The 27,705-nt window shown below is 57.5% G+C and overlaps 1 protein-coding gene across 22 annotated transcripts in view; it reads right to left on the bottom strand.

Annotated features, from left to right (window-relative positions):
• SRCIN1 (SRC kinase signaling inhibitor 1) overlaps positions 1–27,705 on the bottom strand; it is a 67,457-nt gene that overhangs the window by 15,941 nt on the left and 23,811 nt on the right. For 12 of the 22 annotated variants that reach the window (XR_009347902.1, XM_059148152.1, XM_059148154.1 and 9 more), the window contains 15 exons: positions 27,018–27,319; positions 23,839–23,937; positions 17,081–17,104; positions 13,245–13,440; positions 12,461–12,659; positions 11,986–12,079; positions 10,565–11,475; positions 9,402–9,494; positions 9,107–9,150; positions 8,601–8,788; positions 7,286–7,461; positions 2,113–2,243; positions 1,805–1,952; positions 1,222–1,468; positions 542–776 (listed from right to left, as the gene is read on the bottom strand). Coding sequence is in view for 21 of the 22 variants with exons in the window: in XM_059148152.1 (XP_059004135.1) it covers positions 542–776; positions 1,222–1,468; positions 1,805–1,952; positions 2,113–2,243; positions 7,286–7,461; positions 8,601–8,788; positions 9,107–9,150; positions 9,402–9,494; positions 10,565–11,475; positions 11,986–12,079; positions 12,461–12,659; positions 13,245–13,440; positions 17,081–17,104; positions 23,839–23,937; positions 27,018–27,319 (3,087 nt within the window). In the remaining variant the exon portion in view is untranslated. Of the gene's footprint in view, positions 1–541; positions 777–1,221; positions 1,469–1,804; positions 1,953–2,112; positions 2,244–7,285; positions 7,462–8,600; positions 8,789–9,106; positions 9,151–9,401; positions 9,495–10,564; positions 11,476–11,985; positions 12,080–12,460; positions 12,660–13,244; positions 13,441–17,080; positions 17,142–21,417; positions 21,693–23,838; positions 23,938–27,017; positions 27,320–27,705 lie in introns of those variants that run through there. The other 10 variants (XM_059148148.1, XM_059148165.1, XM_059148149.1 and 7 more) reach the window with 8 other exon arrangements.

Raw genomic sequence — 27,705 nt, 5'->3', positions numbered from 1 at the left:
CTTGAAAACAGGCAGTGTCTTTTCTCTTTATCGCCAGCACCCAGCACCCAGTAGGTGCTTGACAAATACAGAGAACAGGAATACATAAATAAAGGAATGATGACTGTTATTTCTGGTCAGATTTCTGCCTCCCCTGTGTGCTCGCAGCTTGGGGTTGCGGGGGGCGGGGCACAAAATCCACGTCCACGAGGACCAGCACCACTCTGGTCTCCGGGCCGCTTGGGTCAGAGAACACGCTTGGTCACAACGTGCAGGCGGTGGCTCTAGGCCCGGACTCGCTCCTCCTCCCTGTGTGGGCCTCTCAGCCACAGTCAGGGTGGTTGGTGGGAAGATCCCCAGATGGAGTCCAGCTCCGCCCTGTCCTCTGGGTCTCCCTACAGCAGCTAAGGGTCAGAGGGCTGAGGTCCCAGCACCTCCCCTCTCTGGTCATCTGACTCCAGAGATTCTCACACCTGGGTGCCTCCCCCAACAACCTGAGAGTTCCTGAAGATGGGGCTCCCCTCCCCTGGGCTCTTCACCAGTCCCCTACCCACCCCCATACCTGAGCCCCTCCTTCCACTGGGCTCCGTCCGAGGGGCTGCCTTTTGGCCGTGGGGGGCCTTGGGGGGCTTGTGGTCAGGGGTGGGGGCCAGGCCTGGGTGGGCCTTGCTCGCACAGTCCAGGTCAGGGATGGCCTTCAGCAGCTCTGCCTGGGTCTCCTCCAGCAGCCGGTTGATGTCCTTGGCGCTGTACTGGGTCAGAGCGGCCCGCTTCTCCTCCCAGTCCCGCTCGGCAGCCTGGAGAGGAGGAGCAGGAGTCAGCCCTGAAGCAGGGGCTCCAGCCCCTTCCCCCAGCCACACATGCCAGGAAGGGAGAAGGAAGTCTGGTCCAGCCCCCAGGGGACCCTCAGACTTCTTGAGCATCCTATGCTTTCCCTGTCAGTCCGGAATGCCACCACCATTATATACTACTCTCTTGATAATACTTAGCCCTGTTTTGGAACATTCTATTCTGTTTCATTGACCACATAGTCTATTCTTAGACCTACACCACACTGCCTTGATTGTTATCATTTTATAAAATGTTCTTCTGTCTGGCAGAACTCATGCCATCATCAGTGTGTCTCTCAGACTTCCTCCTCCCCCAGGAAAGAGTACCCACTTGTTGGCACCTCCGTCTCGTGCGGCGGGAAGAATATGTGGGCCGAGCTCATGCACCCCACCCCGGTCCCGGCCCTCACACCTCAACAGACACGGCCTTGTCCACACTTCTCTTGCCAGCAGCATCCAGGCCTTTGGTGGGGTTGCCCCCCTTGGGCGTAGGAGGGGCTCCCTCGGCTGGCCCACTCAGCTCGTGGAGGTTCAGTGGAGGACTGGGGGGTGGCATTTCGAAGTCCAAGCTCTTGTTGAAGTCCGTCTCAGCAGTCACCTTCTTGGGAGACTGATTCAGGAGACTGTTGGGGGGTGGCCACACACCCTCGTCCACTTGCCTGGGGTAGGGAGAGTTGGGAGTCGCTGTGAGGCCCGTGGCTAGTGGCCCCATGCAAGGGAAGCCTGGCCTGGGGGAGGCAGGGTGTGAGGAGGGCCCTGGGATCTCACAGGCCTGATGGAGGGACCTGGGGAGGATTGAGCACATCCAGCATAAGAGAGAGCTGAGCCTACACCATGCCAGGGTCACAGGTCAGAGTGGAGGTACAGATCCATTGGTTATGTCAGTGACCTCTAGAGGAGTCAGGGTAAGGGGTTGGGCTGATCTAGCGAACTGTGCCCGGGTATGTGACCTCCAGGGAAATGGAAAGTCGGAGATAGGTCAGAAAGGGAAAGACCTGCGGATCTGGGCCAGCATGTCCGTGACCCCACGACAGCGCTTGAGGAGCCCATCCAGGCGCTGTGGCTCCTCCTTCAGGAACTTCACGGCCTCCACCTCCACACGCAGTACCACCCGCATCTTGCTCTGCAGGCCTGGGAAGTGAGCTGGGGGGGCCAGAAAGAGTGAACTGGGGAGAGAGCAGCTCCAAGGACAGGGAGGAGGGGCCGCAGGGAGGGCAGGGCCTGGGAGTGGGGGTGGGGTGGCAGCAGGGACTCCTGCCTGGGACCACATGCCACACTCTCATGTCCTCGCCTCTGGGCTCACCCTTAAGCTCGGTCAGCGTCTCCCCGAGCTGCTTCAGCACCAGTGCCTTCTCCTCCAGCTCTGGGCCTGGCACCAGCCGGTGGTTGTGGGATACATCCCGCTGGATCTTCTCCACCGATTTCTCCAGGTCACTGCAACCAGAGAGAGACCCTCTGAGCCCCTCTGGCCCCAGCCCAGCACCCTGAAATTGACCAAATGGCAAGAAAGCAGACCACAAGTCAGATCAAAATTCAAAGCCATCCACCAGGCTACATGCCTAAATGAAATCAGAAATGCCAAACCCCTAGGGGTGCCTGGGTGGCTCAGTGGGTTGGGCCTCTGCCTTCCACTGGGGTCATGATCTCAGGGTCCTGGGATCGAGCCCCGCATTGGGCTTTCTGCTCGGCAGGGAGCCTGCTTCTGCCTCTCTCTATCTCTCTGCCTGCCTCTCTGCCTACTTGTGATCTCTCTCTCTGTCAAATAAATAAAAAATAAATCTTAAAAAAAAAAAAAAAAAAGAAAAGAAATGCCAAACCCCAGAGATGAGACTTCAGATGAGTTCCCAAATAGGTGTCCTGGGTACACCTCCCATCCCTGCTTCCCTTACCCCCCACCCACCCCCAGCATCGTCCAAGTTCTGGTCTTTAGCAACATCAACCCAAATTTCTCTCCCAATAACTTGAATCCTCTGGTTCTCATTCTGCCAAGGAAGCAGCAGCGACCCTAGCGGCCTTTCTGAGAACTGCAGGCACCTGCACGTGCTGTGAGCTCTCCTCTTGAAGCGGGGCATAGCCGTGTCAGGCTACCTTTTCTCAAATATTCAGACACTCAGCTTCTTTCCTTGAGGACAAAACTGCTTTCAACTGTCAGAGGGTTTAGCTGAGCTTGTGCCGTTTTAAACTCCACATCTTTCTAAAATGTAAGTCACACCAAGTCATTCCCCATTGTTGAACCCTACATGGATCCCCTCATCCTGAGGCTAAACTCCAAGCAAAGAAGGGCATGAGGGAAATAGGTGAAAAGTAGGCTCTCCAGTTAGACAGATTCAAATTCCAATATCAGCTCTGCCTCTCCCAGAAGAGAGATCTTGGACAATTTACATACTGTGTCCGGACTGCAACCTCCTTGTGCAAAAAATGGAAGTGGAAGAGTTATCACCACTAGGGGCCATTGTGAAGATTAAATGAGCTAATGCTGGGGCACCTGGGTGGCTCAGGTGGTTAAAAAGTTAAGCGTCTGCCTTTGGCTCAGGTCATGGTCCCAGGCATCAGGCTCCCTACTCAGCAGGGAGCCTGCTTCTCCCTCTCCTTCTGCCCCTGCTCATGCTCTCTCTCTCTCTCACACACACAAATAAATAAATAAAATCTTTAAAAATTAAATAAATGAGCCAATGAAGATGGGAAAAGGGTGGCAAAGGGCCAGTCCCTGGGGGCTTCTCTTAATTTTCCTCCAGCCACATCCCCTTGTCCTCATCCAGCTTGCTTCTATTTAGAACCGTCCACAACTTCTCCAAGGTCCTTGTATGTGCTGCTCTCTCTGGGACTTTATAATGCCATTTCCTCTGCCTAGAACACTCCGTTCACACATTCACACTCACACACAGGCACACATACCTGCACATGTGTGACTAAGACCCACTCTTCCCTCCGGTCTCAATGGGAACTGCTCCCCCATTTCCTACACTTGAGGTTAGGGGTCTGCTTCCTGCCTCACAAACCCTCAGAGCTCTTGCAAGCTGGGCTGTGTAGCTCCTGGCAGGCAGGGACCGTGTCTTCTGGATTCGTCTCCAAGCGCCAGCCCCTGGCCTGGTGCCTGGAGCAGAGTAAATGTCTGGTAAATAATTCTGGAATGAATGGGTAAGTGAAAGAAGGAACTGCTGCCCAGGTAGGTCATCTCAGTTCTGTGATGGGAGTCACTGACATTTCTGACCCACATGCAAGACTTTACACACACCCTTGTCACATCCCATCTGCTGGAGTTCAGATCAACAACCCAGGTGGGAACTTTTGAATCATAGTTCTACCACCCAACAGATTTGCTCCCCCTCAAAGCGCTGTGTCACTAGCAAATCTTATCAGCATGCCTATACATCTTCATCCAACTAGTGGATGAAAAGACAGACCACATTGGAGCAAGGACAAGATCCTGTGACTCAGCACTGCCAGCTGAAGCACTCTCTTGTGCTGAGCGCTTACTGTATGCCAGGTGCCACGGGCAGCCCTCCACCTTCATTACCTATTTAATCCTCACCAAAAATCCTGGGCATGGAAGCCATTATTACCTCCGGTTTACACACAGACAGGAGCTCAAACACCAGACTACATTTCCCAGCCTCCCTTGCGCTTAGAAAAGGCTTCGGCTCAGGTCCAGCCAATGAGATGGGAGTTGAAGGGGGACATGCTGCCTCCAGGCTATCCCATAAAGGCTTCCCACAGAAGCTCCTCCATGCTCCTTTCCCCTTCCTATGGGGTGAAAGGCAATGACCCTGTGAATGATCTCGGAAGGCCCATATTGAAGATGGTCAAACCTCTGGGTCCCTGAAGGACTCCATGGAGGAGGGTCATTCCATTAACCCACCCAGTACTGGTCTATAAGAAAAAAAAGATGTGTCCATTACTTTTGAACCATTATAGAATTTGTTATAGCAGTTACCCTAACACAATTATCTTTTGTATTAAAAAAAAAAAAAAAGACTCAGGGAGATGAAGTGGGTTGTTGAAGGTTATACAACTATTTTGTGGCAAAGCAGAATCTTACTCATGTTGACTTATGCCATTGGATCATGCCATCCCTGTCCCTGCTCCACCAGGCAGGAAAGAACCACTGATCTTCCCTGCTGTGTGTGTGGGACGGGCTGGCTCAGGGTGTGCCGGTTTTGTAAAATAGTCACTCCCTAACATCACTCTGTGGGGGAAGAGACCCTCATTTAAAGGAGGACTCAGGTAAGCTATCAGGAGGATACAACACTGCAACTCCCGGGTAGAAGTTGCGAGGTCCTCCTCCAGCTCAATTAGCACTTTGATTTTCTGATCATGAAACCTGCCAAAGTTTTGGGAGGGCTGATTTGGACAAGTTCTGCAAATGAGCCCCAGACTGGTCTAAGTTTAGACACCATTAGAAGAAAGTGGCTGGGCTTTCCCTGACCCAGGTTCAGTCCTGGAGGGGTGGAGAGCTCCGGGTCAGGACAGAGCCAGCTCTATAATTCCTGGGCCTCAATAAAAAATGAATTTTGCCCCTAGTTAAAAAGTTATTAAGAATTTCAAGATGACAACAGCAGAGGAGGGAGCCATGAGGAGTGTGGGGCCCTGTGTAGCTGTGCAGTTAGCGGGCCGACAAAGCCCATGCTGGCTTAGTCCAGGTTAGGCACCAGAGGCCAGAAGGTCTCAAGTCAGCAGAGGGTACCCCCTCAGGGTAATGTCTAGACAGAGCTCAAGTGCTTGGCTACAAAAACAGGTTAGAGAGCCACATTGAATGAAGCATGGAATTGGCCCTACCTTCCAGCAAGATGCCAGGGCAAGAAGAAGGAACGGTGCAAAGCAGAGTAAGCACAACCCTATAGGCGCTACAGCTAGAGTAAGGGTAAGGATGGGTCTTCTGGTCAACCTAGTGTCCAGGGATGCTATGGGAGCTGGCAGGGCCAGGGCTGATGCCACCTCAGGGCTGATGACCCTCCCCAAAAGGCAAGAACCCCCTTCAAAGTTCACGGAGAATCCTACTCGAAGCAATGGATTGGCCCCCAAGCTCTCTCTCAAGTGAGCGGCTTGAGCAAGGGGTTTGATAACAGGACAGAGGGTAGGGAGTCTATGTGCTCCCAGAGAACTGAGGCCCCCAAGAGGCAGAGGACCAGAGGCTCCAATGACAGAAGCTTAAATCTGTCCTTTTATCTCTTCTGCCTCTGTACTTTTATATTTTCTTTTATTTTCCTTTAATGTCTCAGTAAAGTTCCCTTTAAAAATCTCAACCCAGCTCCTCTGTGCCGAGTGAAAAGGATAGGCAAGGAGAGGACAGAAAAGTTGGGTAAATGGAATTCTCTGGGTGGGGTGGAGGGTGAGAGCTGCCAGTCTACTTGGAGATCTGACTGAGGTTGTCACTAAGCTTTCACACCTGAAATGATGGTATGGCTGCCACCAGCTTATTTCCAAATGAGATTGGCCCTTACTTCATCTCAGCCACAAGGGGTCATGGGAATCTCGAAGTACACAGGCTGTGTGGGCTCAAGACTGAGAAGTAGGGACCCTTCTCTAGGAGCCCCTTGCAAGCTGGGCTTCTCCGAGAAGCCTCTCCTGGCTCCCCAAGTCACTGGCCAGTAGAACCCAAGCAAGTTCTTTCCCTGGAAAGAACCGCAAAAATCTCAATACTGGGGACAGATAAGGGAACTGAAATGCAGAGGAGGGCAAAAACTGCCCAGATCACATGATCTCTCGATGCTGGAGCTAGACCTCGGGTCCCTTTGTGCCCTGGGCCACCAAGAGGGAGGCCAGAGAAAGGAGCAGATCCCAGTGACTGACAAGAGAAGGCTGCTGTGGGGCGGGGGGTGCTCACTCAGTGGATGGACAGCAAAAGGCAGCTTCTCCCTTCCACAGTGCCAGACAATGGGATCTTGGCCAGACAGCCATTTGCTAAATTTGGATCAGAGGACTGTCTCCTGTTAACCCTTCCAAGTCTAAGCATTTGGGAGCTGGTGTTCTCCATTCCTCACTCTCTCTGAAAAAGCAAGAGCCTTGTTTCAGCAGCACCAGGACGGAAGGAAGGTTTCCCTTGGTAATGCCTGGTCTCAGAGATCAGGGAACTGGAGTGGTGGCAGTCGCGGCTACCCAAGGGTCACTCTGTACAGGTCATAGGGCAGAAGGAAAGCAGACAGAGGACAGGGTGGAATCCTGCAGCTGCCACATGAAAGTAAGGTTTCAGGTCAGGAAGAAGCCAGACTGTGGACCGTGAGGAAGCAAAAACATAGCAAAAGCAGGGCATCGAGCCAGAAAAAAAAAAAAAAAAAGAAAGAAAGCAAGCGAAGAAATCAGGAATTGTGCCAGATGGTCAAAGGTTTGTGGGTCACAGAGAAATCAAGCCACAGAGGAGAAGGAAATCAGGCTTCAGAGCAGACCTGTGATTCAGAAGGAAGGGAGCTGCGCCTCCCAGGGAAACCAGGTTGCCGCCCAGGCCGCACCCCCAGCCCTCCCCCCTCCCCAAGCCTCACTTGAGCTGCTGGGTAATGAGCTCCTCGTCGTTGAGATAGCGCAGCCGCTCCTCCTCCACCAGGGTGCGCTGCCGCTGCAGCGGGTCCTCCTGCCGCCGCGCTGCCTCCGACACGCGCATGCTCAGCTCCGCCTCCGTGCCCTTCAGCAGCGCGCGCAGCGACTCCAGGTTTTGTAGCTGCGGGACGCAGAGGGACCCATGGACAGGGGTGGGCGGGGATGGAGGTGCTCAGCAGGGGAAGAGCTGGGGGGAGGCGGGCAGAGGAGAGCCCGACGCTGGGCGGGCTCCACAGAAAAAGCGGCCGCTGCGCTGCGGCCGTGAGCAGCAGTGAAAGGGCGGGACGGGGGAAGCAGAGGCCCAGGATTAAATTCTGGGGAAGAATAGAGGCAGGAGAGCGGCACGGGGACAGTGGAGGGAGAAGTGCTAGCTACACTGGGGCATGCAGAACGTGCGGCTGCGTGGCTGTGGCCGTGAGCAGCAGCGAAGGGCTGTGATGGAAGGGGGCGGAGGATAAAGTTGCGGGCTGGGGAAATACAGAGGCAGGAGAACCGGGTGGGCATGTTTGGGGGCAGGAGGTAGCCGTATGTAGGGCCGTGATGACCGTGCGGCTGCATGGCTGTGGCTTCATCAAAGACTCGAGCTCTGGGATTTGATAGAGCTTCCGTGGCTGGCGCAAGATTAACTTAACGCTCGAACCCAGTTCTAAGGTCGAGTTGGGGCAATGACGGGGGTGGGTGAGATCTTATCCGCTGCCCAGATGGCAACTCTCTGCCCCCTCTCCAGACTGTCTCTGCTCATTAGTCTCACCTGACGGGCCCCAAGGCCCACTCGAGGAGCGGGCACAGCGATGCCAGGCTCCTGACTGGTGGGACCATCTGCCAGGCGGGGCAGAGCGGGGAAGACTGTGCGGACTGGGGTAGGGGTAGCGGAGGGGATCTACGCGGAGGGCTTCCGCCCGAGAGGGGAGGGGAGAAAGAATGCTGGGCAGAAAGGAATTGGGATTGCCCTGAGGGAAACCGACAGGTGGAGGGGGCACAGTGGGGTGGACTGGGGCTCCAGGAGAACGTGATTATTCAGGGAAGGGGAAAGTGAGAGCAGTGAGGGGAACAAGGGCGAGCGGTGATTCAGCGAGCAAGTGGGAGCTCAAGGCAGGGTAATGGGAGAAAGGGTTCGCAGAGGGCCTTGGGAACCGCAAGGGATTCCGATGAGGGCGTAGGGGATGGGACGAGACTTGTGGGGAGGGGGTTCGGCACGAGTGGGTGGGGTCTATCGGGGAGGGGCTTGAAGGGATGGGGCACGGGGCAAGGCGCCAGTACCTGGAGCTTTCGCAATTGCTGAAGTTGGCTGCGCAGGTCACTGGTGCTGTTCTGCAGGCCACGCAAGTGCAGTTGCATCTGCAAACGGCTGATGGCCGTGGGCTGCCCCGCAGGAGTGCTGCCTGCTGAGGGCGGGGGAGCGCCGGACACTGGGGTGGCCCCGCTGCTCCGGCTGCCGGACCCGCAGGCTGCAGACAGGGACCACGAGGATGGGAGAAAGGCAACAAACCTTGAGCCTACAAGGGGCCAGGACAAGGTCCCTCCCACCCGTGATCCTCACAGTAGCCAGAGAAGCACGTGGCTCTGACTCCCTGACCCAGCTCGTGGGTCAGCCCTTCTGTGGGGAGCAAAGCACTAGGGCAAAGCCATCTTGGGCTAAGGTCACTGCTCATTGATCCACTGAAGCCCAGGGATGTAGCTGATGGTTTAATTCCCACTTTGTGGATTAGGAATCTGAGGCTCAGAGAGGGCAAGTACCTGTGGGGGAGGGTCAAGGGGCCACTCACGTGCTGAGGGGGTGCCTGCTCCATTGGAGCCTTCAATCTTCTCGCTGTGGCACAGGGAAAAGATGGCCATCAGAGGGTCCAGGCTGACCCCAAACCGTCAAAGCTGAGTGAGACTTTAATGTAATCTCCTCCAGTCCCCTGATGTCAGGATGGAGTCCCAGAGAAGGAAAAGGGCTCACCCAGAGTCACACACTGAGACATTGGCAGAGCTGGGCTCAGCGCTGCTGCTGCCTACTTTCCCTTCCTCTTGCCCCAGCCATAAGCCCTGGCAATGGTGCTGAAAGAAGAACCTTACCTAGGGGTCTCAGGCTCCGAGCCTCGTAGTAGGGCACTCTGTACCAGGCCTGTGAGACTGGCAATCTGCTTCTCCATGGCCTCCATGCGCTCCCTGGGGAGGATGGTGGCTTTGAGCAACCCCTTCTCTGGGCTTGGGGTCCCTCTTGCCCAGCCCCTCATTCTTGAGATTGATAATCAGAGGAAATACTATTCCCTCCCCAGCCACCAGCACACAGACAATTCAAAGGGCCCCAATGCCAAAGGTTCAAGCCCACAGTCCCCCACCCAACATTGGTAAGGCCCCTTTTCCCTCTTGCCAGCCCCATCTCTCATTACTGGCTCTCTAATGGGCCCCACCGAGGCCTCTCTGTGCCTCTGCACATATTTTCCCCCTTCCTGGGCATGCCCTCCTCCCGACCTCTTCCTGAAGCCATTCCAGAGCCCCAGCAGCTTTAAAGAGTCCCTCCTCCCACACCACCTACACACCCTCCCAAGGGAAGTGCAAGTAATTTTTAGTGTGTCACCCCCACTAGACAAGGCAGGAACCAGGTTTGCCCAATTCAGCATCCACAGTGCCCAGTGCCCTGCCTGGCACACAGCCACAAGACAGCTGTGTGAATGTGAATTGCTTCTGCTCGTCTCTCAGCAGCACTGCCTGAGGACAGAAGGGATAGGTCAATGCTCTGGGTACCCTCTCCAGCCCTGCACCCTTAGGATGGAGCTGAATAATGCGTAAGGGTTCCCCAGCTTGGAGGCTACCTAAGGGAATGTGCCTCTCTCCCCGTCCCTATTTCTTAGCAGCACGCCCTCCCCAGTGGACTTCAGCTGACTGTGCTGGACAGCTCTCATGGCTGCAAACTGAGCAGGAAAAGTGCTATAAAGCTGGTTTAGCCTCAATTTTAGTTGGGGAAACTGAGGTTCAGGGAACAGATGCAAACCCAGGTTTCCAGAGACCTTATCTGGGGCCCTTTTATCTAACCCCCAGGTCTTGCAGAAGGAAGGAAAATGGCCTGTTCATCTCTCCAGTGCCTTCCCGGCCACATCCAAATTTTTCCAAGACTCCTCTGGGTCTACAAAGGACTCTGGGGCCTCACAGTCCAGGACACAATCCTGCCACAGATTGTTCTCTCCATCCCACCCCACCCCCCCCAAGAGCCCTGAGACCTCCTGAGCATCCCTCACCTGGTCTCCGTGTCCTTGGCTGGCACCGGTGGCCCAAACCCAACCAGAGGGCGCTCCCCAGGCCCAGGGAAGAGCTCCGGAGGTGGAGCTCCGGCTGTCGAGGAGCCCCCGGTGCTGCGTGTCTTGCCTCCGGGGCTCTCTGCGAAGACCGATGAGGAGCCCGAGTCTTTGCGGAAAGACTGGCGCACTGGCGAGCCGCGGCTGGGCGGCCCGGAGTAGGGGCTGTGTGGAGGCTGGGGACCTCCGGGGGGTGCCGCCACATCGGCCAGCTTCTGTGGTGACGAGGGCGGCAGGCGGAAGCCATAGCCGTCTCCGTAGAGCGGACCACCGCCCGCCGCCTTGTACAGCGAGTCTTCCAGGTCGGACTGCAGCGCGGCCGCCGAATAGGTGCTGAGCGAGCGCACCGAGCCGCGCTTGTAGAGTCCGCTGGCCCCCGGGTAGGCGAACGGGTCGCCGGCGGCCGCGGCCAGGCTCAGACGGCCCTCGTGGAGCAACCCGTAGGGGTCGGCATAGAGGCCCTCGCCCTTCACCAGCACCATGCCGCCTGCCTTGCCTGCCAGGTCCTCGTCCGGCTTCACATCGCGCCGCTCCAGGATGGCGCTGGGGCTGGGGCTGACGCCCTGGGCGGCTGGGGCACCCCCCAGCCGCTCGGCCGCATGGTGAACCGGACTGCCAGCGTAGGAGGGCGGGCGCCCCCCGGCGTAGGAGAGGCGCGAGCGTGACGGCGAGCCCGACTGCAGCCCGGAGGGGAGCCCAGACGGGAGCCCCGAGGGGAGCCCGGACGGGAGTCCCGAGGGCAGCCCGGATGGCAGGCCCGGGGGCGGAGAGCTGGACGCTAGGTGCGGCGCCGGCGACAGGTTGTTGAGACGCCGTGTGGGCGATGACTCCCGTGAAGCATACACCATCTCTCTCTATGCAAAAGACAGTCCCAGAACCCCACGGGGCTGGTCACAAAGGGGATCCCTTGCACCTTGCTTTTGGAGACAACATCTTTCCCCCTGACGCTTAGGAAGTTCCTTCTGTTCTCTGCTCTCCTTTGTTCCTGCTGTATTTGGGCCCCCTTCCCATCAGGGCTCCCAGCATGGAGGAAGAAGTGGCAGATGGAGAGGAACTAGAGGAGCAACCTGCGGCCCACCCTCTGGTGAGGGTTGGGGAAGCAAGAAGGGAAACACTGGTTCCTGAGAGAGGCCCCTACAATACCTAGAGGCCTCTTGGAAAAATCCTGAATGGAGAGGAGGGGGCATGGCTGATGAGGGGAAGGACCCTCATATCCACAATTAGTGGAAGCCACCCTCTGTCTCAGCCTCTATGTTCCCTTCTCCAAAAACTGGCCCTGGTCCCTATTGACAAGTAACTAGACTCTGTACTCCTGGACCCCATCTGCCCAACTTCCCCAGTGCCCTGAGGTTCCCCAGCCATACCCGGAGGTCCCCGTTGGTAAGGTGTGAGCCAGGGAAAGCGGCGTAAAGAGGCTCCTTCCTATAGATCTTGATAATACTTCGGTCCTGGATGTCCCTGGGGGGGAGATGCAATGGGTCACCATCCCTCAGCCCCGCGATAAAGAGAGGTATCTACTACAGGAAGAGGGTTGGCAAGAGGGGCCAAGAACCCCAACCTCTTCCTAACTTCTTGCTCAGTGCCTCGGACTGCTTGCCACCAACACACACTCCACAGCCTCACCCCGTCCACGTCCTCTGCCTCGTGCGCCCTTGGCATGTTAGCTTAAGCCAAAAATGAGCCAGCATGGGTAGATGATTTCGAGGGGAGGTAGTGGGATGACGGAGGAGGAAGGAGAGGAGAAGGGCTGAGGCTGGGGAGGGAGAGACCCACGGAGTTGAGCGCCCCCCTAGAGGAGGAGCCTGGGGAAGCCCACCCCTCCCCCGGGGCCACGCCCACCGGACGTCCTCCAGCTCGTAGAAGACGTTGCGAGCCTCGTCTTTGATGAGGATGGCGGTGTTGGGCGACTTGAGCATGCCCATGGTGAGCTTCTGCGGGAACATGTGCGCGATGAGCGCGTGCAGCGTGTCCAGGCTGCTGACCTCGTGCGTGATGTGCACGCGCCGAGTCTCCTCCCCGAACTGCAGGAACAGCACCCCTGCGAAGGACATGCCACCTTCGCTGTCAGAGCCGCCGCCGCCGCCGCCACCGCCACCGCCGCCACCACGCCGGCTGGGAGAGCGAGGGGGGCCTTCGGGAGCCGCGCTGCTCCTGCAGAGGCAGGGTCTCAGGCCCGACGCGGGCCCAGAGTGCAGGTGCACCCACGCACTCCTCATGGTGCCGTCCCCGCAAGGCTCCTCCTCAACCCCAGGCAGGTGGGAGCCTGGCCGAGGGAATGGAACTGGGAGCAGAAGCAGGTACGGCAGAAAGGAGGGAGCCCTTGCTTAGAAGGATGAAGGAAAGGGGGGGCTGCTGAAAGGGGTGAGGGAGAGAAGAGGCTGGGAGAGAAAAGGACAGGGCAGAGGCTGCTGAGGGAGGGAAGGGGTGGGAGAGAAGCTGAGGAGGGAGAGGCCCCAAGGGGAGGAGACTGCCGAGGGGCAGGGAGGTGGGAATGCGGCGCAGGGAGCCAGGGGGTTTGGTTAAGGAGAGCTGGAGTAGTGAATGGGGTGAAGAGGGTTCTAGGGTGAGCAGAGCATGGGGAGGAGCCAGTGGCTGGGAAGGGGGTGGGCGGGGCTAGCGGTACCTGGCGAGCGCAGCTTGGTCTGGCTGGCGGAGCGGGAGAGGGGCAGGCTCTGTCGGAAGCGGTTCATCCTACTGAAGCCCAGGGGCAGCTCCGCCTCCGACATGGTCTCCAGCGACTCAGCCGAGGCGTATGACAGCTTGGCTGCCTGGTCTGCCAGCCCGGGCTGGGCTCCCTGAGTGTGGCGCGAGCTGCGGGTCTGCAGGGGCAGGGGTCAAACATGAGCCCCTTTGCTCTGCCAGTTCCCCCATCCAGGCCCAGGAAGCCCCTGCCAGCCAGTGACACACACAAGGGTCTCCTGCATTCCAGACTCGCTGTGTGGCTACAGGAGAGTTCCCCAACCCCGTAGGGCCTTGGCCTCCCTGGGACACCCAGCAGGTAACGAGTGGGCAAAGGGCTCAGGCAACCTGGGAAGTCAGACAAGAAACCATCTGAGCGGGAGCCAGGGCACGCCTGCTATTTTAAGCTTCCAGAGAACAACAACAACACAAATTTGTCACTGAGGTGAGCAGCAGAATCGTTGAGCAAATTGGGGCATTAGTTCCAGACATTAATTAAGCGGCGGGTGTGTGAGCGGCGAATTTATCCTTCGTGGAGTTCAGAGGGTTGGGTGGGGGCAGGAAGCAGGGCCCAGGGAGGAAGCAAAGAGAACTAGGGGCCCCAGGATCCCAGCTCTGGGAGGTATGGGCCTCAGAGAGGAGCACTGTGTCCTTGACTTAGGGTGCCTGGGAGAATCATCCCGAAGCAGTTTCAAACAGATTCTGCCTACTACATGCAATGCACATGCTAAGCCTGATATGATCCACATGAACACAGAGCATATGTGCCTGACCTCAGCCCCTCCCTGCAAGGCACATGCTGCCACCCAGCCAACCATCCTGGCTTGTCTTCTAGAAAGGCCTCCCCCCGGTACCCAGCATGGCAGCCCCTTCATGAGGCCCTGAAGCTACAGCTGAGGGTGGTATCCAGCTGGAGCTAGGGAAGGGTATCACCCAGTGACTGTCTCCTGCCCCAGGGACACCCTGGTCGCTCTCTCCTTGAGGGAGGGGTGGCCATGATTTTGGTTACACTTTATGAACTACTTTTGGCTGAAGACCGGGGCTGTCACCCAGGGCCATGGTTCCTGCCATTCTGCCCCAGCCCCTTCCCTCCATCCCAGGTACTCTCAGCAACTCTTTTATTCAAGGGAGAAGATAATAAGTCAGATCTGTGTTATGGACATTCCATGTTATGTACGACAGATACATGTATGGATTGTATATACATATGTTATCAAGAAAAAAAAATCCTGTTGCCCAGCCATACTTTTCTATAAAATAAGTTGTCTGTTTTTAACAACAAATCACTCAAAACTATTAACCTTGGTTAAGTCGGGGTTGAAACAGCGTTTTCTCTTTTATACATTTCTCTGCTGGGTGAATTTTGCACAATCAGAATATATCACTTTTATAGTTAAAAAAAAATAAAAAGTATCTCTATAAAGGAGTCATTTGTTCTCCTCTGCTCCCTCGTTCCCCAAATCCTGATTAGCCCCTAATTAATCTCCATCTTCATACTAACTCAATTTAATGATCCAATTGGGTTAGCACTCTGGAAAAGAGAGAGTGTCTTCTGCTGATGGGCAATGTGCCCAGCTGTCCCCAGTGTGGTCTCAAAGGCTTGGGGATGCAGAAGGTCAGGTTTGGAGACCTCGGGGGAAGTCCAGTGTCAAGTACAATGCTTTGACCAGTGAGGGGGTTTGGGTCTGGGGAGGAAGAAGACAGCGTAGGAACGAGGCCCACATAGGGGTGCCTGTGCCCAGACATTGGACCCTGCAGCTCAGCTCTAGGCTGATCACCAGTGCCAGCCTCTGTCACCTTCAGCCCTGGAGCAGTGTGGGGAACCAGGTCTGGTGTGGTGGTCAATGAGGTTGCCAGTCAACCAGAAGGCCAGCGGTTGCCAGGCTGATGTGGATGAAGAGCTACAGAATTCTGGCAGAATGAGGCAGCTAGCCAGGAGCGAAGATGGTGGCCACAGTGCCAGGGGACACAAGTGAGGTGCCAGGAAGAAGATGGAACAGGGACCAGAAGGGTGTGGGGGCAGGGAGCCTCGGGGCTGCTGACTGCAGAGAAGGTAAGACCCTATCCAGGCCACCCCGGGGAGAAGAGACGCCCACATTCCCTGTCCCCTGCTTGTTCCACTCTCCATCCTGGCCCTCTGCGCAGCTTGCCATTCTCACAGCCTTTGTAGAAAACCCTCTTGAGAAGAGAGAAAGCCCATTAGCACTTCTCTTCAGTCCTGGGCTGAGTCAACAGGGCAGAGAAAAATAAGACACCTAGGACCTCTGTCTACGAGCGAGATGGTAAAAGAATAAAACAGTAATTCAAGCATAGCTCTCCAAAGCTAGGAAGGAGCTGCTGGGGAGGCAGGGCGCACCTGGCATGGGAGGAATTCCAGCAAGGAGCCTATGACTCCCGCCAGAGATCAGGCAGAGGAAACCTTGAGTGGGAACAGTCAGGCGAGGATCTGAGGTCCCCAAAGGCTGTCCGTAGAATGGGACAGAATCACTTAGGAGCTTTTGAAAAACATTCTTTTCAGGGCTCCATATTCACTGAATCCAAATCTCTGGGGATTGGGGCTTGGGGTTCAAGATTTCTGACAATTTCCCAAGGTGATTCTGATTTGGGAATCAAGTCAGTGTCGGTGGAGGAGGCTGAAGTCTGAAGGAGGCTGCGGGGTAAGGCTCGCCATGAGCCTGGCGCTGTGTTTAGGACGTGCAGTATCTCATCTCTTCTATGTTTACAACAACTCTGTGAGGCAGACATTGTTGTTCCATTTTACAGAGGAGAAACTGAGGCCCAGGGGATCTTGCCATTTACCCCAGATCCCCCAGTGAGTTAGCAGCAGATTTGGAATTAGGCTCTCAGGCCCATGCACTGAGCTGTTACATCCTATTGCTTCCTCCAAAAATGTTGTGTGCCTGACATCCTGAGTCTATGATTCCATAATTTCTCTGCAAGGACTTCTCTCTGGGTGCATGCTCACAGATAAGATGCTTGGAGCAGGATGAGACCTCAGGAGCTGGGGATGGATGCCTCCCACCCCCATCACAAAGCCTGGGAGTTGGAGGGCCAGAGACTCTGGGACACAGGCGGGAGCCTAATTTGGTTCTGTTCTGGTCCTGGGTGCCAGAGACAGCGGAGGAGGTACTTGAGGGTGCTCTCCCAGGACTCAGCTGGATGCCCTTGGATGGGGCAGAGAGCTCCCCAGCTGTGGATTGTCCAAACTGTCCTGGGAAGGCAGGCAAGCGCTCATCCCTGAGCTTATCCCCCCACTTGGGCAGAGGGTTTGGAGTTCAGGGCTGTGAGTCTCTTGACTGGCACTGACTAGCTCCCCGCAGTGCCAAGTAGGAAAGGGATGAGGGGCCGAGCAGAGTCATAAGACCTCCCTGGAAGATGAAGGCTGAGTCCAGAGAAGAGGCCCTCAACCAGATCATGGGGATCAGGTCCCTGTCTCAGAGTCAGCAGCCTCTCGGCATTGTGGGGGGGTGTAATTGTCAAGCAGCCTCCCTTATTCCCAAACGCACCCCCCCCCCCCGCAGTGTGGGAAAGCCTCACTAAGTACTCCCAGCCCAGATCCCCAGCAGGGATGGCCCGAACTCCCACTCTGGATCCCATGAACCCCTGGCAGGCGAGCTCAGACTCTCTCAAAGCAGCAGCCACAGCCTGCAGCCCCAAAGCCCACCGCCCCCACCGGAAGGTCCCGTGCAGACGCACACCCCTGGGCAAAGCGTGTGCAGGGAGGGCCCAGGGCAGGAGAGCACATGCACTTGTCACGGAAGCAGAGGCACACGCACTGACCTTGAAACTCCAGTAGTTTGGCTGCTGATGGAAATAAGAGAAGACATGGTTATGCGGGGAGCTGTGCGGGGAGAGCAGGGGCGAAGGTGGGTTAGAGACCCTCTGAGTGCAGCCCTGGGACCAGGGCCCTCTGCCCTCCCAGGAACAGGAAAGAAGCAGTGCCTGGTACACCCCGTTCTCTACCGAGTCCCGGGCCAGCCCTGGGCAGGCTCCAGACTTGCTGGCAGGGACAAGGGAGAGCCCTTCCAGATGTTCACAAGCCATGCATCCTAGTCACGTAACTTGGAGAATCACAGGTAGGAAAGGTGCCGAAGACCATGACATAGGGAACTCAGGAGACACCGGCAGAGATGAACTGGAGCTGTGGGGTCAGAGAAGGGGCATCTGGTGGTGATGGGCAGGGGAAACTTCCTGGAAGAGGTGACATTTGAGCTGGGTCCTGAAAAATGAGCTGCTGGAGATTGGGAGGAAAGGCATGTAGAGCAGAGAGATGGTATGGGCAAATGCCCTGGGGCAGGTGGGTAGAGAGTGTGTTGAGGGAATAGTCACTGGTCCAATCTGGCTAGGGTACAGGGTCTGGGAAAGTAGCAGAGTGGGCCACAAAGAGGGGCTGGGGGCAGCTGGGTGGGCTGCGCTGGACAGGCAGAAAACATCTGAGTGAAGCACAGTGGGGTCAGATCTGGAGTCCAGGGGGTGCTGGTACGGCAGGGAGTGGAAGAGGGAGGCTGGCAGCCAAGGCCAGGGCAGGAGGTCTTTGTAACGCAATGGCCCAGCATTACAGACAGGTACCAGGGGACAGGTACCAGTCACTTCACAATGTTGGGCAATGAATGGGGAGCCAGCATAAGCAAGAGGAGTTGTAGGGACTAGAAGTGTGGGCAATGTCCTAGAGCCAGCTAGAGAGAGAGGAAGACTTCCTGTTGTCCTAGAGTAGGGGACGTCAGGTGCCTCCTTGTTCACCATAAACTAGGGTTACCCTGTCTTCCCTAAAGACCAGAAGGCCCTTGCAGATGGCTAAGGACAAGGAAGGGAGCCCAGAGGCCGGGCTGGTTCTTGGCAAAGCTGTAGGCACCCTGCTGACCGGTGCCAGTCTCAGCAGGAAGACAGAGGCCGCAGATGGCCTGGCACTGGGGTGCCTGGCACAAGCAGACAGAATGCCCAGGCTTCAGAGCCACTGGCAGAGAAGAGGGACCCTGAGGGTCCCTGACAGGGGAAGGACATCACAGAGGGGTGTCCTGGGCCACCTGAACGCTTTTGGGGCAGAGAGGAGTTGGACAGGGGTGGAGTCGAGGGGCCCTGCTGGGATGGAGGGTTTACCTGAGTTAGACTTGTAGGCTGGGGGTAATGCCAGGCTTGGGCTGGGGTGGAGAGGTTCACTTACCAGCGCCATCCCCATCTGAGTCTCAATTCCCACCTCCCCCCCACACCCCTGTGCTAGCATTGGCTTCAAGAGACACAAAAGATAGTCACATGCCAGGCAAGGGAAGGGGGCAGCAACATCTGTGCCCTGACCAGTGCCTAGAACAATCTCTGGACACATGCCACCCCCATGGGTGTCAGGGGATGCCCATGGGGGCTGAGGGGAGGGCAGGCAAGAGGCTGGAGTCACAGGCTCTCGCCACAGCTGCCTGTGGCCTTGGGAAGGGGAGGGGTAGCAGAGGGAGTGGACACACCTGGGGCAGACAGAGCCAGGCAGAGGGCACAGAAGGTTTATGCTGACAGTCCTGTCTGCAGGCCCGGCAGTGATGGACGGCTCTGCAGAGAAGGCCGCTGTCCCTTACCTACTATCACCATTATACCGTGTACACACCAGGACCCCCAACCAGCGCCCCGGAACACAGAGGCCCCACAATGAGCACAGACTCTCAGACATCCTCAGATAAGGACACGGCCGGAGGTACTGCCCAGAACAACCAAGACACACTCACAAAGGGACACAAGCACTTGGAAAGAAGCCCTCCATGGTCAGAAACCACCCCGGAAGCTCAGAGAAGAGATTTTCATATAGCAAGCAGCCCTGCTCGTGCACAAACACGCACCGGCCCTGGCTCGTGACTTGCTCTCATACACTCCGACTCCGCTCACAGAAACACGGGTACCATTCACACCCCTGCCAGCCTCCCCCAGAGTCACAGAAATGCCCAGAGACGTGGATACCATTCATACATATGTACACACACACACACACACACACGCGCACATATCCAGCTGCAGAAACACACAAAACAGTACCCACACAGTATACACACAGAGAAAAAGTCTCATCCCTCCTCCCCTCCACTAGCCGGGTCATAGTGCCTCTGGCCATCACAGCGACAGCGACTGTCCCATGCCAATGATACCCCAGACATCAGGCGTTAGGTAGGTTCACTCCTGATTCAAGAAGCAGAAGATCCCCCACCCCCACCCAGCCCCCAGGGTCAACACCTAGGACTCAGGATATGCGGATGGCTGAAGCCACCTTGGGCCTCTTGGAGCCTGGTCACAGTCACGCTAGCTGTGCCCTGAGCCTGGGCCTGCCTCAGACTCCTGAGGCTGGGCGGTCAGCCCGGGACAGGATGGGTCACTAGTCAGAGACAGGGAAGAGGACTGGGTAGCCTCATGGCCACGGGAAAGCCAGGCACCCTCCCCTAGAGGGTAACAGAGGGAGAGTCGCGGCATTTGTGCTCGGCAAAGTGGGGTGAGCCTGAGATCAGACTTTGGAGACTTTGGGCTCCGGCCCATAAAGCACACTGAGTAGATCCTAGCACCCTCTGCCTCTCTGGAAAGCGGGAGGGAAGATTCCCACCAGAAATGACACACACAGTCTCCTGGCAACTCAGTGTCCTTGTGAGGGAGGGACGGGGCGGTGGGGGTGGGGGGAGGAAAGATAGTGGGGAGAAGTCGTTAGGAATATCGTCCAACCTCTGTCTCTGTCTCTTTCCAGGGGACAGCCTGGGCTCACTGAGAGCAGAGGGCTCCTCCTGGTTTGCTAAGATGAGATTGTCCCCATCCAACCTCCCCACCCTTGACCCGGTGGTCTGTTCCTCTTGTGTACCTACCGCAATGCCCAGGTATGTAATAGGCCCTCAACAAATATTTGATCAGGAACCTATGTGAAGGACATAGGACCAGCCCACAGGAGGAGGGGGTTTGTCTCTAAATGCTTTTGTCTGGCTGCGGTCCTGGAGTTTCCCAGCACCAGGAACCCCCTGGAAGGAGGGGAAAGGGCAAGAAGGGCCCAAGAGAGGTTTGGCCCCTGAACCCTGCCCCGAACACCTCCAGTACCCCCCATACTCAAAGAGGGGTCTCCCCTTCCCAGAGGACCGTGGGAAGGTAGAAAAAAAGGTATGAATGGGAGAGCCCTTGCCAAGGGTAATCACTTGTAGGAAAGAGTCTTCCAGGAGCAGAGGGCAAAATGAGGTGTTCTAAAGGATTTGATGTGGAAGCTCTCTAGGGGCCAGGCTTTCAGAAATGAGGGATGGGGAGCTTCTCAGAGACCCAAGAAAGCAAGGCCAGGGAGTCCTCAAACTCCCTGGTGAAAAAAGGAAATAGCTTCTTTCCTCCGAGGGCTGAGGAGTTAACCCCCGCCCTTCCCCACCCTAAGTGCCCTTCGTGGGGTTCTCCCCGCCCCCTGCAGCTGATCCTTTTCTCCCAGGGGCGAGCCCTGGGAGGGGCGGGGCTGTGCCCCCTGGGAATCGCAGCGCAGTCCACCGAGTCTCTCCCCTCCTCGGGGCAGGCGTCCCCAGTAGGCTAGGTGAATGGCATGACCCCTCCTTGACCCCGAGCCCCGACGACGCATCCTCCAGGGAGGGAGGACAACCGAATGGGTCGCCCCTCCGGCTCCTGAATCCTCTAACTCCGCATGCACGGGCGCACACACCCACCTCTCAACTCCTGTGAACACACGTCCACAGCCGCCCCCTAGGCTGGGGCTACCTAACGTGCCCCCGCGTGGCCCGCCTCCCACCTCGACGCACACGCGTGACCCTCCCCCCGGGGGTGTCCAGCGACACCCTCCCCTCCTACCCTTCCCCAATGCAGAGAGTGTGGTGGGAAGGAGGGCTCTGCGGGATCTGCGCGGCCCCGGGGGCAAGGGCGCACCCCAGGAAGGTCATGACTTTCCGAGGTTGGGGGAGGGGGCGCCCGCCGCATTGAGGGGGGCGGCCCACGCGGAAGGCGGCGAACGCGGTGGGGGAAGGGAGGGGGCGTTTCTCGGGGACTGGGAACCGCAACGGCCTGCGCGCCTCCCACTCCCGGACCGCCCCCCGGAGCCGCGGAGCTGGCCCCATCTCTGTGCCCCGCCGGCCGCGGAACCCCAGGCGGCAGCCCTGGCCCCCGCAGCCGCTCCTCCTTACCTGTGGCCACAGGTGCATGCGCGGGGCCCCCAGCCCCGGGTCCCGCGTCGGGCTGGGGAGGGAGGGCTGCCCCCTACTCCCACCCGCCCGGGCTCTCCCCTCCCCCGGCCGCCTCCGCAGCCGCCGCAGCCGCCGCCGGTGCCCTTTGCTGCAATGCGAGAGCCGCCGCCGCCGCCGAGCCGGCCCGGGCCCCGGTCGCCCCGGTAACCGCGACTCCACCTGGCGCTGCGCGGCGCGCCGCCGAGCACATCCTCTCTCCGGCCCCCTCCCCCGGCGCGGCCCCGTCGGCGCAGCCCCGCCGCGGATCGGCGGAGGCTGGTGGCTGCGTCGCCGCGGTCACCCGATACGCCGGCCCGCCGCCCGGGACTCGGGTTGCAGAAGGAGGGAGGGAGGTTAGGCGGACTGGTGGAAGCGGGGGAGGGGCTGCGGCTTGGAGTCTAGCCTCTGATCCTCTCCCAGGGTCCTCTTCAGCCTCCCACTCCCAAGGGTCTGGCCTAGGCTTTGGGGGGAGGAAAATGGCCTGTCTCCCGACCTGTGACCCTCCGAGATCATAGCCTCTCCCCGTCAGGGTCTCAGGGGGCACCGCTGCCCTACTCAGCTCTCCTGTGACTCAATTCCCAGCCAAGTCTGGGAGGCCTAGGACGCCTGAGCTTCCCTGGTAGCCTCTGATCCTGCTCGGCTGTGCAACTCTGGTATATGCTGACCCTCTCTGATCCTGCGCTTTACATAAAGGAGCCTCCGACTCAGCCATGGAGCAGTGTGATAAGCACCAAGCAGCAAGTGATGACAAGAGCCTATGAATGGCCACTTTCCTCTGAATCACAAAACCCTGGGGTCAGGGTCTTCTCAAACCTGTATGGAATTTCCTCCATCAGAGCAAATCCCGGATGCAGACAGGCTAGAGCCCCATGACCTGGGACAAGTGAGCTCACCAAGCTCATCCTCCCTTTTATCCGTCACCCCTACCATGTCTAGTGCCAAAACAGGTCATCTGGAGAGAGCCTCCGTCTGCCACAGGCACACCACACCTGCTGCCCTGTCACCATCCCTGTCCCGGACCCCTTTTGGTTTCCACGTGCACTTGGCCACTCAAGACAAGTCTGTCCCATTTGCCATCCAGCCCTAGAGGGCAGACACATCTTTGCTCCCCGAAGTGCCGTCAAGATGGGGCTAAAAGCCAGGAAGGGAAGTGGGCGGAATGCCCTGTGGGTGATGCCAAGCGTGCCAGTCTGCTGCCAGACTCGAGTTACACTCCACTAAAACATCCGTGCTCTGGAGCCTTGTCCTCTCCTAGGGTGTCACGTCTTTCCTTCTAAATCTTGAAAAAGCCTGTCCTTGTCGCCCGTCCCCAGGGGCAGCAGGGTGTATGAAGCAGTGAAGCTGGTACCCATGCCACCCCTTGGGTTCCCCATTTCTCCATCTCCTCTGCCTCCTACAGCTGAGCACCCTCAAGCCAAGGCCACCCTCAGGGTGTCTACCCCTCCCCACCGGCTGCAATCATACTCTCTGGTCCTTCCTCCCTGTTGGGGCCCCTGATGCCTTTTTTTCTCCCGTGACAATGTCCAGGCCTGAGCTGTGAGTCCAAGCCTTGCCTAAATGTGCCCATCTCTCAGCTGAGATTTGTCTTCCCAATAGGGGAAACTGAGGCTTAGTGAGGAATCAGGGAACAAATTCAGAACAAATGGCTAGATGCCAAAGTCCTCTTAAAAACTGGAAACTGGGCGGCTCAGTGGGTTAAACCCTCTGCCTTCAGCTCAGGTCATGATCTCAGGGTCCTGGGATGGAGCCCGCATTGGGGGCTCTCTGCTCAGCAGGGAGCCTGCTTCCTCCTCTCTCTGCCTACTTGTGATCTCTGTCTCTGTCAAATAAATAAAATCTTTAAAAAAAAAAAAAAAAAGGAAACTGAGCCTTGAACCTACCAAGAAGGGTGATAGACATTGTGAAGAACTTCCTGATGGTAAGACCTGAGGGGAAGGCTGGGTCTCTCAGAGATGGAAAGGTAGTGTTGGGGGCAGGCGGATATGAGAGTGAAGTGGTCTGTGGCAGGGGGCGGGTGGGAACAGAATACAGAGCGTAGGAGTCTCCTGAAAACCGATGGGATGAGGGGTGGAACAGGTACTCCAGTTTAAAGGAGAAAAGAAAAAAAAAAGGAGAAAAGAATCCAAAAAATTTTTTTCAAAACCTGAGTATTCCCCCTCAAAAAATCCCTTCCCCAAAGCTAAACCTTTGGGGAGGTAGTGGTGGGAATTAGACAATCAGGGGAGAGTATAAGTCATAGGAGTCTCCTGAAATGGGGGGCTCCTGTATAAGAGAAAGGGATGCAAAATTAAAATCCTAGATATCCCCCCTCCAAAAAAAAGTCTTCCTCAAAGCCAAACTCCGCCAGGGGTTTGGGGGGCATGGGGGCAGTGGGTGACTCACCTGGGCCGGCTGGCCAGCCCCGGAGGGGGCGGAGTCGCCATGGAGGTGGGAGCAGAGGGAGCTGAGGAGGCACACGGGGTCCACGGTCCAGCCGCCAACCTGTGTGTGCGAAGGGGGGGGACACCCCATTAGGGGGAGCGGGCAGGAGCCGCTGGGAGACTGTGATGGGGTAAGGAGGGACATTCCTGGGGCAAGCTTTGGCACAGAGCTCACACCCCAGAGGGACCTTGCAACACTGGCTAGTCCCTTCCCGAGACTGGATCTCTCAACTAGAGCCCCTGGTCTGTTTCTGGATGTTCCTTTTCTGTCCGACTGGGGCTCCCTGAGCCCCAGAAAAGTCCCCCTTCCATCAGATACTCCTGAATTCCTTTTCTTCACTTCTTGACTGCCTCCCTATACACTCGGCCAGGGAGCCAATCTTCGCCTGTCTGCTCCTCCGACTCCTCATTACCTCCGCACGGAAGAGGTCACCGCCTACTTCACAAAGACGGGGAACCATTCCGCAGGGGTCCTCATCCCCACGGGCCTCTGTTCTGACAGCACCTCGTTCTTTCCTGCCATCTCCCACTCCAGGGCCACACCACACCTAAGGCTTGAAACCCATCACCCTCTGATTTTCCCCATGGTCCTCTCCCGACTCAACATCCCCAAATTCATTCATCTTCATTCATTCCACAGCCATTCACCCCGCCGGCCCTACCCTTAGGTGCCCAGTCCTCCCCGGTCAGGGAACTGGCTGTAGGTCCTACCCACTCACACTCTACTGGAGGGAATGAATGAGTCAATGAACAAAGGAATGAATTTGTGAGCGAGTCGCTGTTCTCATACTCATCTAAGTATTTGCTGAGTGCCAATCTGTGTCAGCGACCATGCCGGGCATGTCTGAGGCCCTCCAACGCACCCACACCTTCCCTCTCAGGCCCACTGCCCCTGGAGGCCATCACACCTGCTGTCTTCACCTTTTCATGGCCAAACCTCCCAGACCAATCTGAGCGCCAGGTCGTGCTCATTCGCCACCTCCAGTCTCTTCCACCCCTGAAACCATCCATTACCTTGCCATACCATGAGAGACGAGGGGAGCCTTCTGGACCCACAGATCCCAGACAGTCCCGATGGCTGTTTCTCTCTCTCCCCCCTCACACCCCTCCCCGCCAACTTCGGAAGTGCAAGTGGTCGTCCTCCTGGGCCTTTCTCCTCTTCCTCATGATGGAGAGAATGTTCCTGGCTCCTCCTTGCCACTGTTGTGGCCCTCTCCCCTCTCAGACCATTCTGCCCTGGCGGCCGCACTTATGCCCTGGGTCCCTCAATCCACATGCTCAGTCTCTTCCTGACCCTGTTGTCCCTTCAGAGTCCTGGGCTATACACATGGCACGCCTAATGGACATCCCGGCAAACATTATCCCTGCTCTGCAAACTCCCCTCCCATATTCCTGTGTCCCATCCTCCAAATGTTTCCTCCCCACCCCCATTTCTCCCCAAGACACCGACATCTCCCTGCTGCCCAGGTTTTCTTTGGCTCCTCGGTCCAGGCAGCAAACAAGCCTTGCGCAGTCTTCCTTCCAATCTCCCATCCCTTTCCCTTCGTCCTCCCTAACCCACTCTCTTATCCCACTCCTCCCCTGCCTCCAGCCCCCCATTGCTGCCTCCTATTCACCATCCAGAAACAACCACAGCCCTCCTAGCCGCCATCATCTGACCCCACTTTTCCAGTCTGTCCCCACATCTCCCAATGCCTCCCACCCGGAGTCTTCAGCACCAGCCAGGTGGGCCTCTGTACCCAGCCCCAAACCGACTCCGGACCATGCTCACCTCCCATCTTCCCAGCTTCTAAAACAGCATTCTCTTCCTCAATGCCTGTTCAGACCCTTTTCATCCTTCTAAGCCTGGTTTAGGTACCTCTTCCTCCAGGTAGCCTTCCCTGACCAGGCTTGCCTACCTGGTCTCTCCCTCTCTAAACCTTCTCCCAACTGACTGTGCCCCTCCTACTTAAGCGTAACCATTCTTTCACAGGCTCCAGATCACAAATGTCCCTGCTCCCTCCTCCCAAGCCAGAGCACACAGAGGGAACCCACAGAGAGGGGCTCCCTGAGGGTGAGGGCCATATGTCCATCTACAACTCTCCCTTATTCCGATCAAAACTCTGTTCCCAGGAGGACTCAGAAGCTGGGAAAAGGCAAAAGCAAGACAGAACTGGAGGTGACATGGGGCAGGGAGGTGCGCCAATGTGTCCTTGTTCCCTGTTGTGACAATGGGAGTTGGGACACTCTTCCCCTTTCCCAGCCACATCCAGCGGCATCTGGAAAGGGGTATGGAGCAAGACAGGTGTGGGACACCCCCAGGCCCGAGTGAAATAGTGTGGATGGGATGTACCACCCTCCCCTCCTCCGCTTCTCCTGGAGAGAACAAGTGGGTCTCCGCAGCCATCAAGGCATCTTGCCAATGTGGGACTGTAGGCAGAAGGCTTGTCCCAAGAAAGAACTTTCCTACAGACAAAGTCATACATGGATAGAGAGGTGCATCCAGGAACCCAAGAATCTGGGAGAGGTTTACAAGGGAAGCTTCCCACCCCAGATAGGAGGAGGCAGGCCCAGGTCCAGAAGCAGGCACCCGGACTCTTCTATAGCCTTTCTGATGGCAGAAGAGAAACCAAGGCAGCCTCTAGCTCAAAGTCACACAGTGAGTCTTGGGGGGAAGGGAGGAGGAGACATGGAGGGAGGAGACAAGGCAAAAGGCCCCAGGAGTTCTGGGCTCTGTTCTTACAGCAGCTGGGGGCACAGCAGATCCAGCCTACTGAGGCTCCCAAGGAGGCCAGTCACAGAGGTGTCCCCCAGGGGTGGTCTCAACTCCAGGCGGGATGGATTTTCAGGCTCCGAACAGCCAGTCCCCAGGACTTTCCCCTCCCCCTCCCCACCACTTCTTTGGCCGCTGAGACGAATTTCCCACGCCTCAGCCCGGTCCAACGCCCCTCTGCCTCTCTGCTCCAGCCAGTGCTCCCAACTGCGGGACTGCACACAGAGGTCTGCAGGCTGAGCCCCCATCCGCTTCCTCCCCAGGCTCCAGAAAAGTCCCTCCACCCTCTTTCCCGCTCTCTCCTCTGATGCCGCACTGAATCAGAGTCCCGGGGGCAGGGGAGCACGGGGCCAGACCCCTCCCCGGCCCACAGCGGGCCCCCCACTCACCTGCTCGCGCATCCTGTCAGGCTGACCCCGCAGGGCCAGGGCGTGTTGCGGGTACTTGTTCTTCAGGTGGTCCATGAAGGCATCGCGCTTGCGGTCGGCATCCGCCTTCTGGAGGCCGCTAAGCGCCTCCAGGCTCTGGGCTGCGATCACCGTGTGCCGCCGCTCGGACGTGTGCACCAGCCCCACGTTGGAGAAGCGCCGGCCCCCGCCGCCCGCGCCGCTCCCGCCCCCCAGGGTCCGGTACTCCCGCGGGTACTCTGCATCATCCGCAGACAGCATGGGGGGGCTGCTCCGCTCCGGATCTGCGAGAGGGGAGAGGGGGCACGGCGGGGTCACGGGGCGCCCGGCGCTTGGGGCTGCCCAGCCCTCACCGGGTTGGGGCCGTGTCACTGAGGGGAGGGGCAGGCCTAAGGCGGGGCAAGAGGCTTGGTGGGGGGCTGAGACCAGAACGGGGCTGCCCCGCCCCCTGACTAGGGGACCGAACGGGGGGGGGGGGCTCCAAGGAAGTTGGGGGGCAAGGGCGGGGCCCGGCTTCGTGCTCTTCTTTGGGTGCATTTGGAAAGGTAACGACTGCAGGTGAGCGGCTGTTTTTTGAGGCCAAGGAAAGGCTGGAACCAGGGGTCTTGAACACCTGGAGCCGTTCGTTCATCCCTTTCCTCCTTCCCACAGCTGGTGTGAACAGGTTAGG

This window comes from Mustela lutreola, chromosome 15, assembly GCF_030435805.1.
Source record: "Mustela lutreola isolate mMusLut2 chromosome 15, mMusLut2.pri, whole genome shotgun sequence".
In the NCBI taxonomy this organism is placed as follows: Eukaryota; Metazoa; Chordata; class Mammalia; order Carnivora; family Mustelidae; genus Mustela; species Mustela lutreola.
This window is presented reverse-complemented; position numbering and strand designations above follow the sequence as displayed.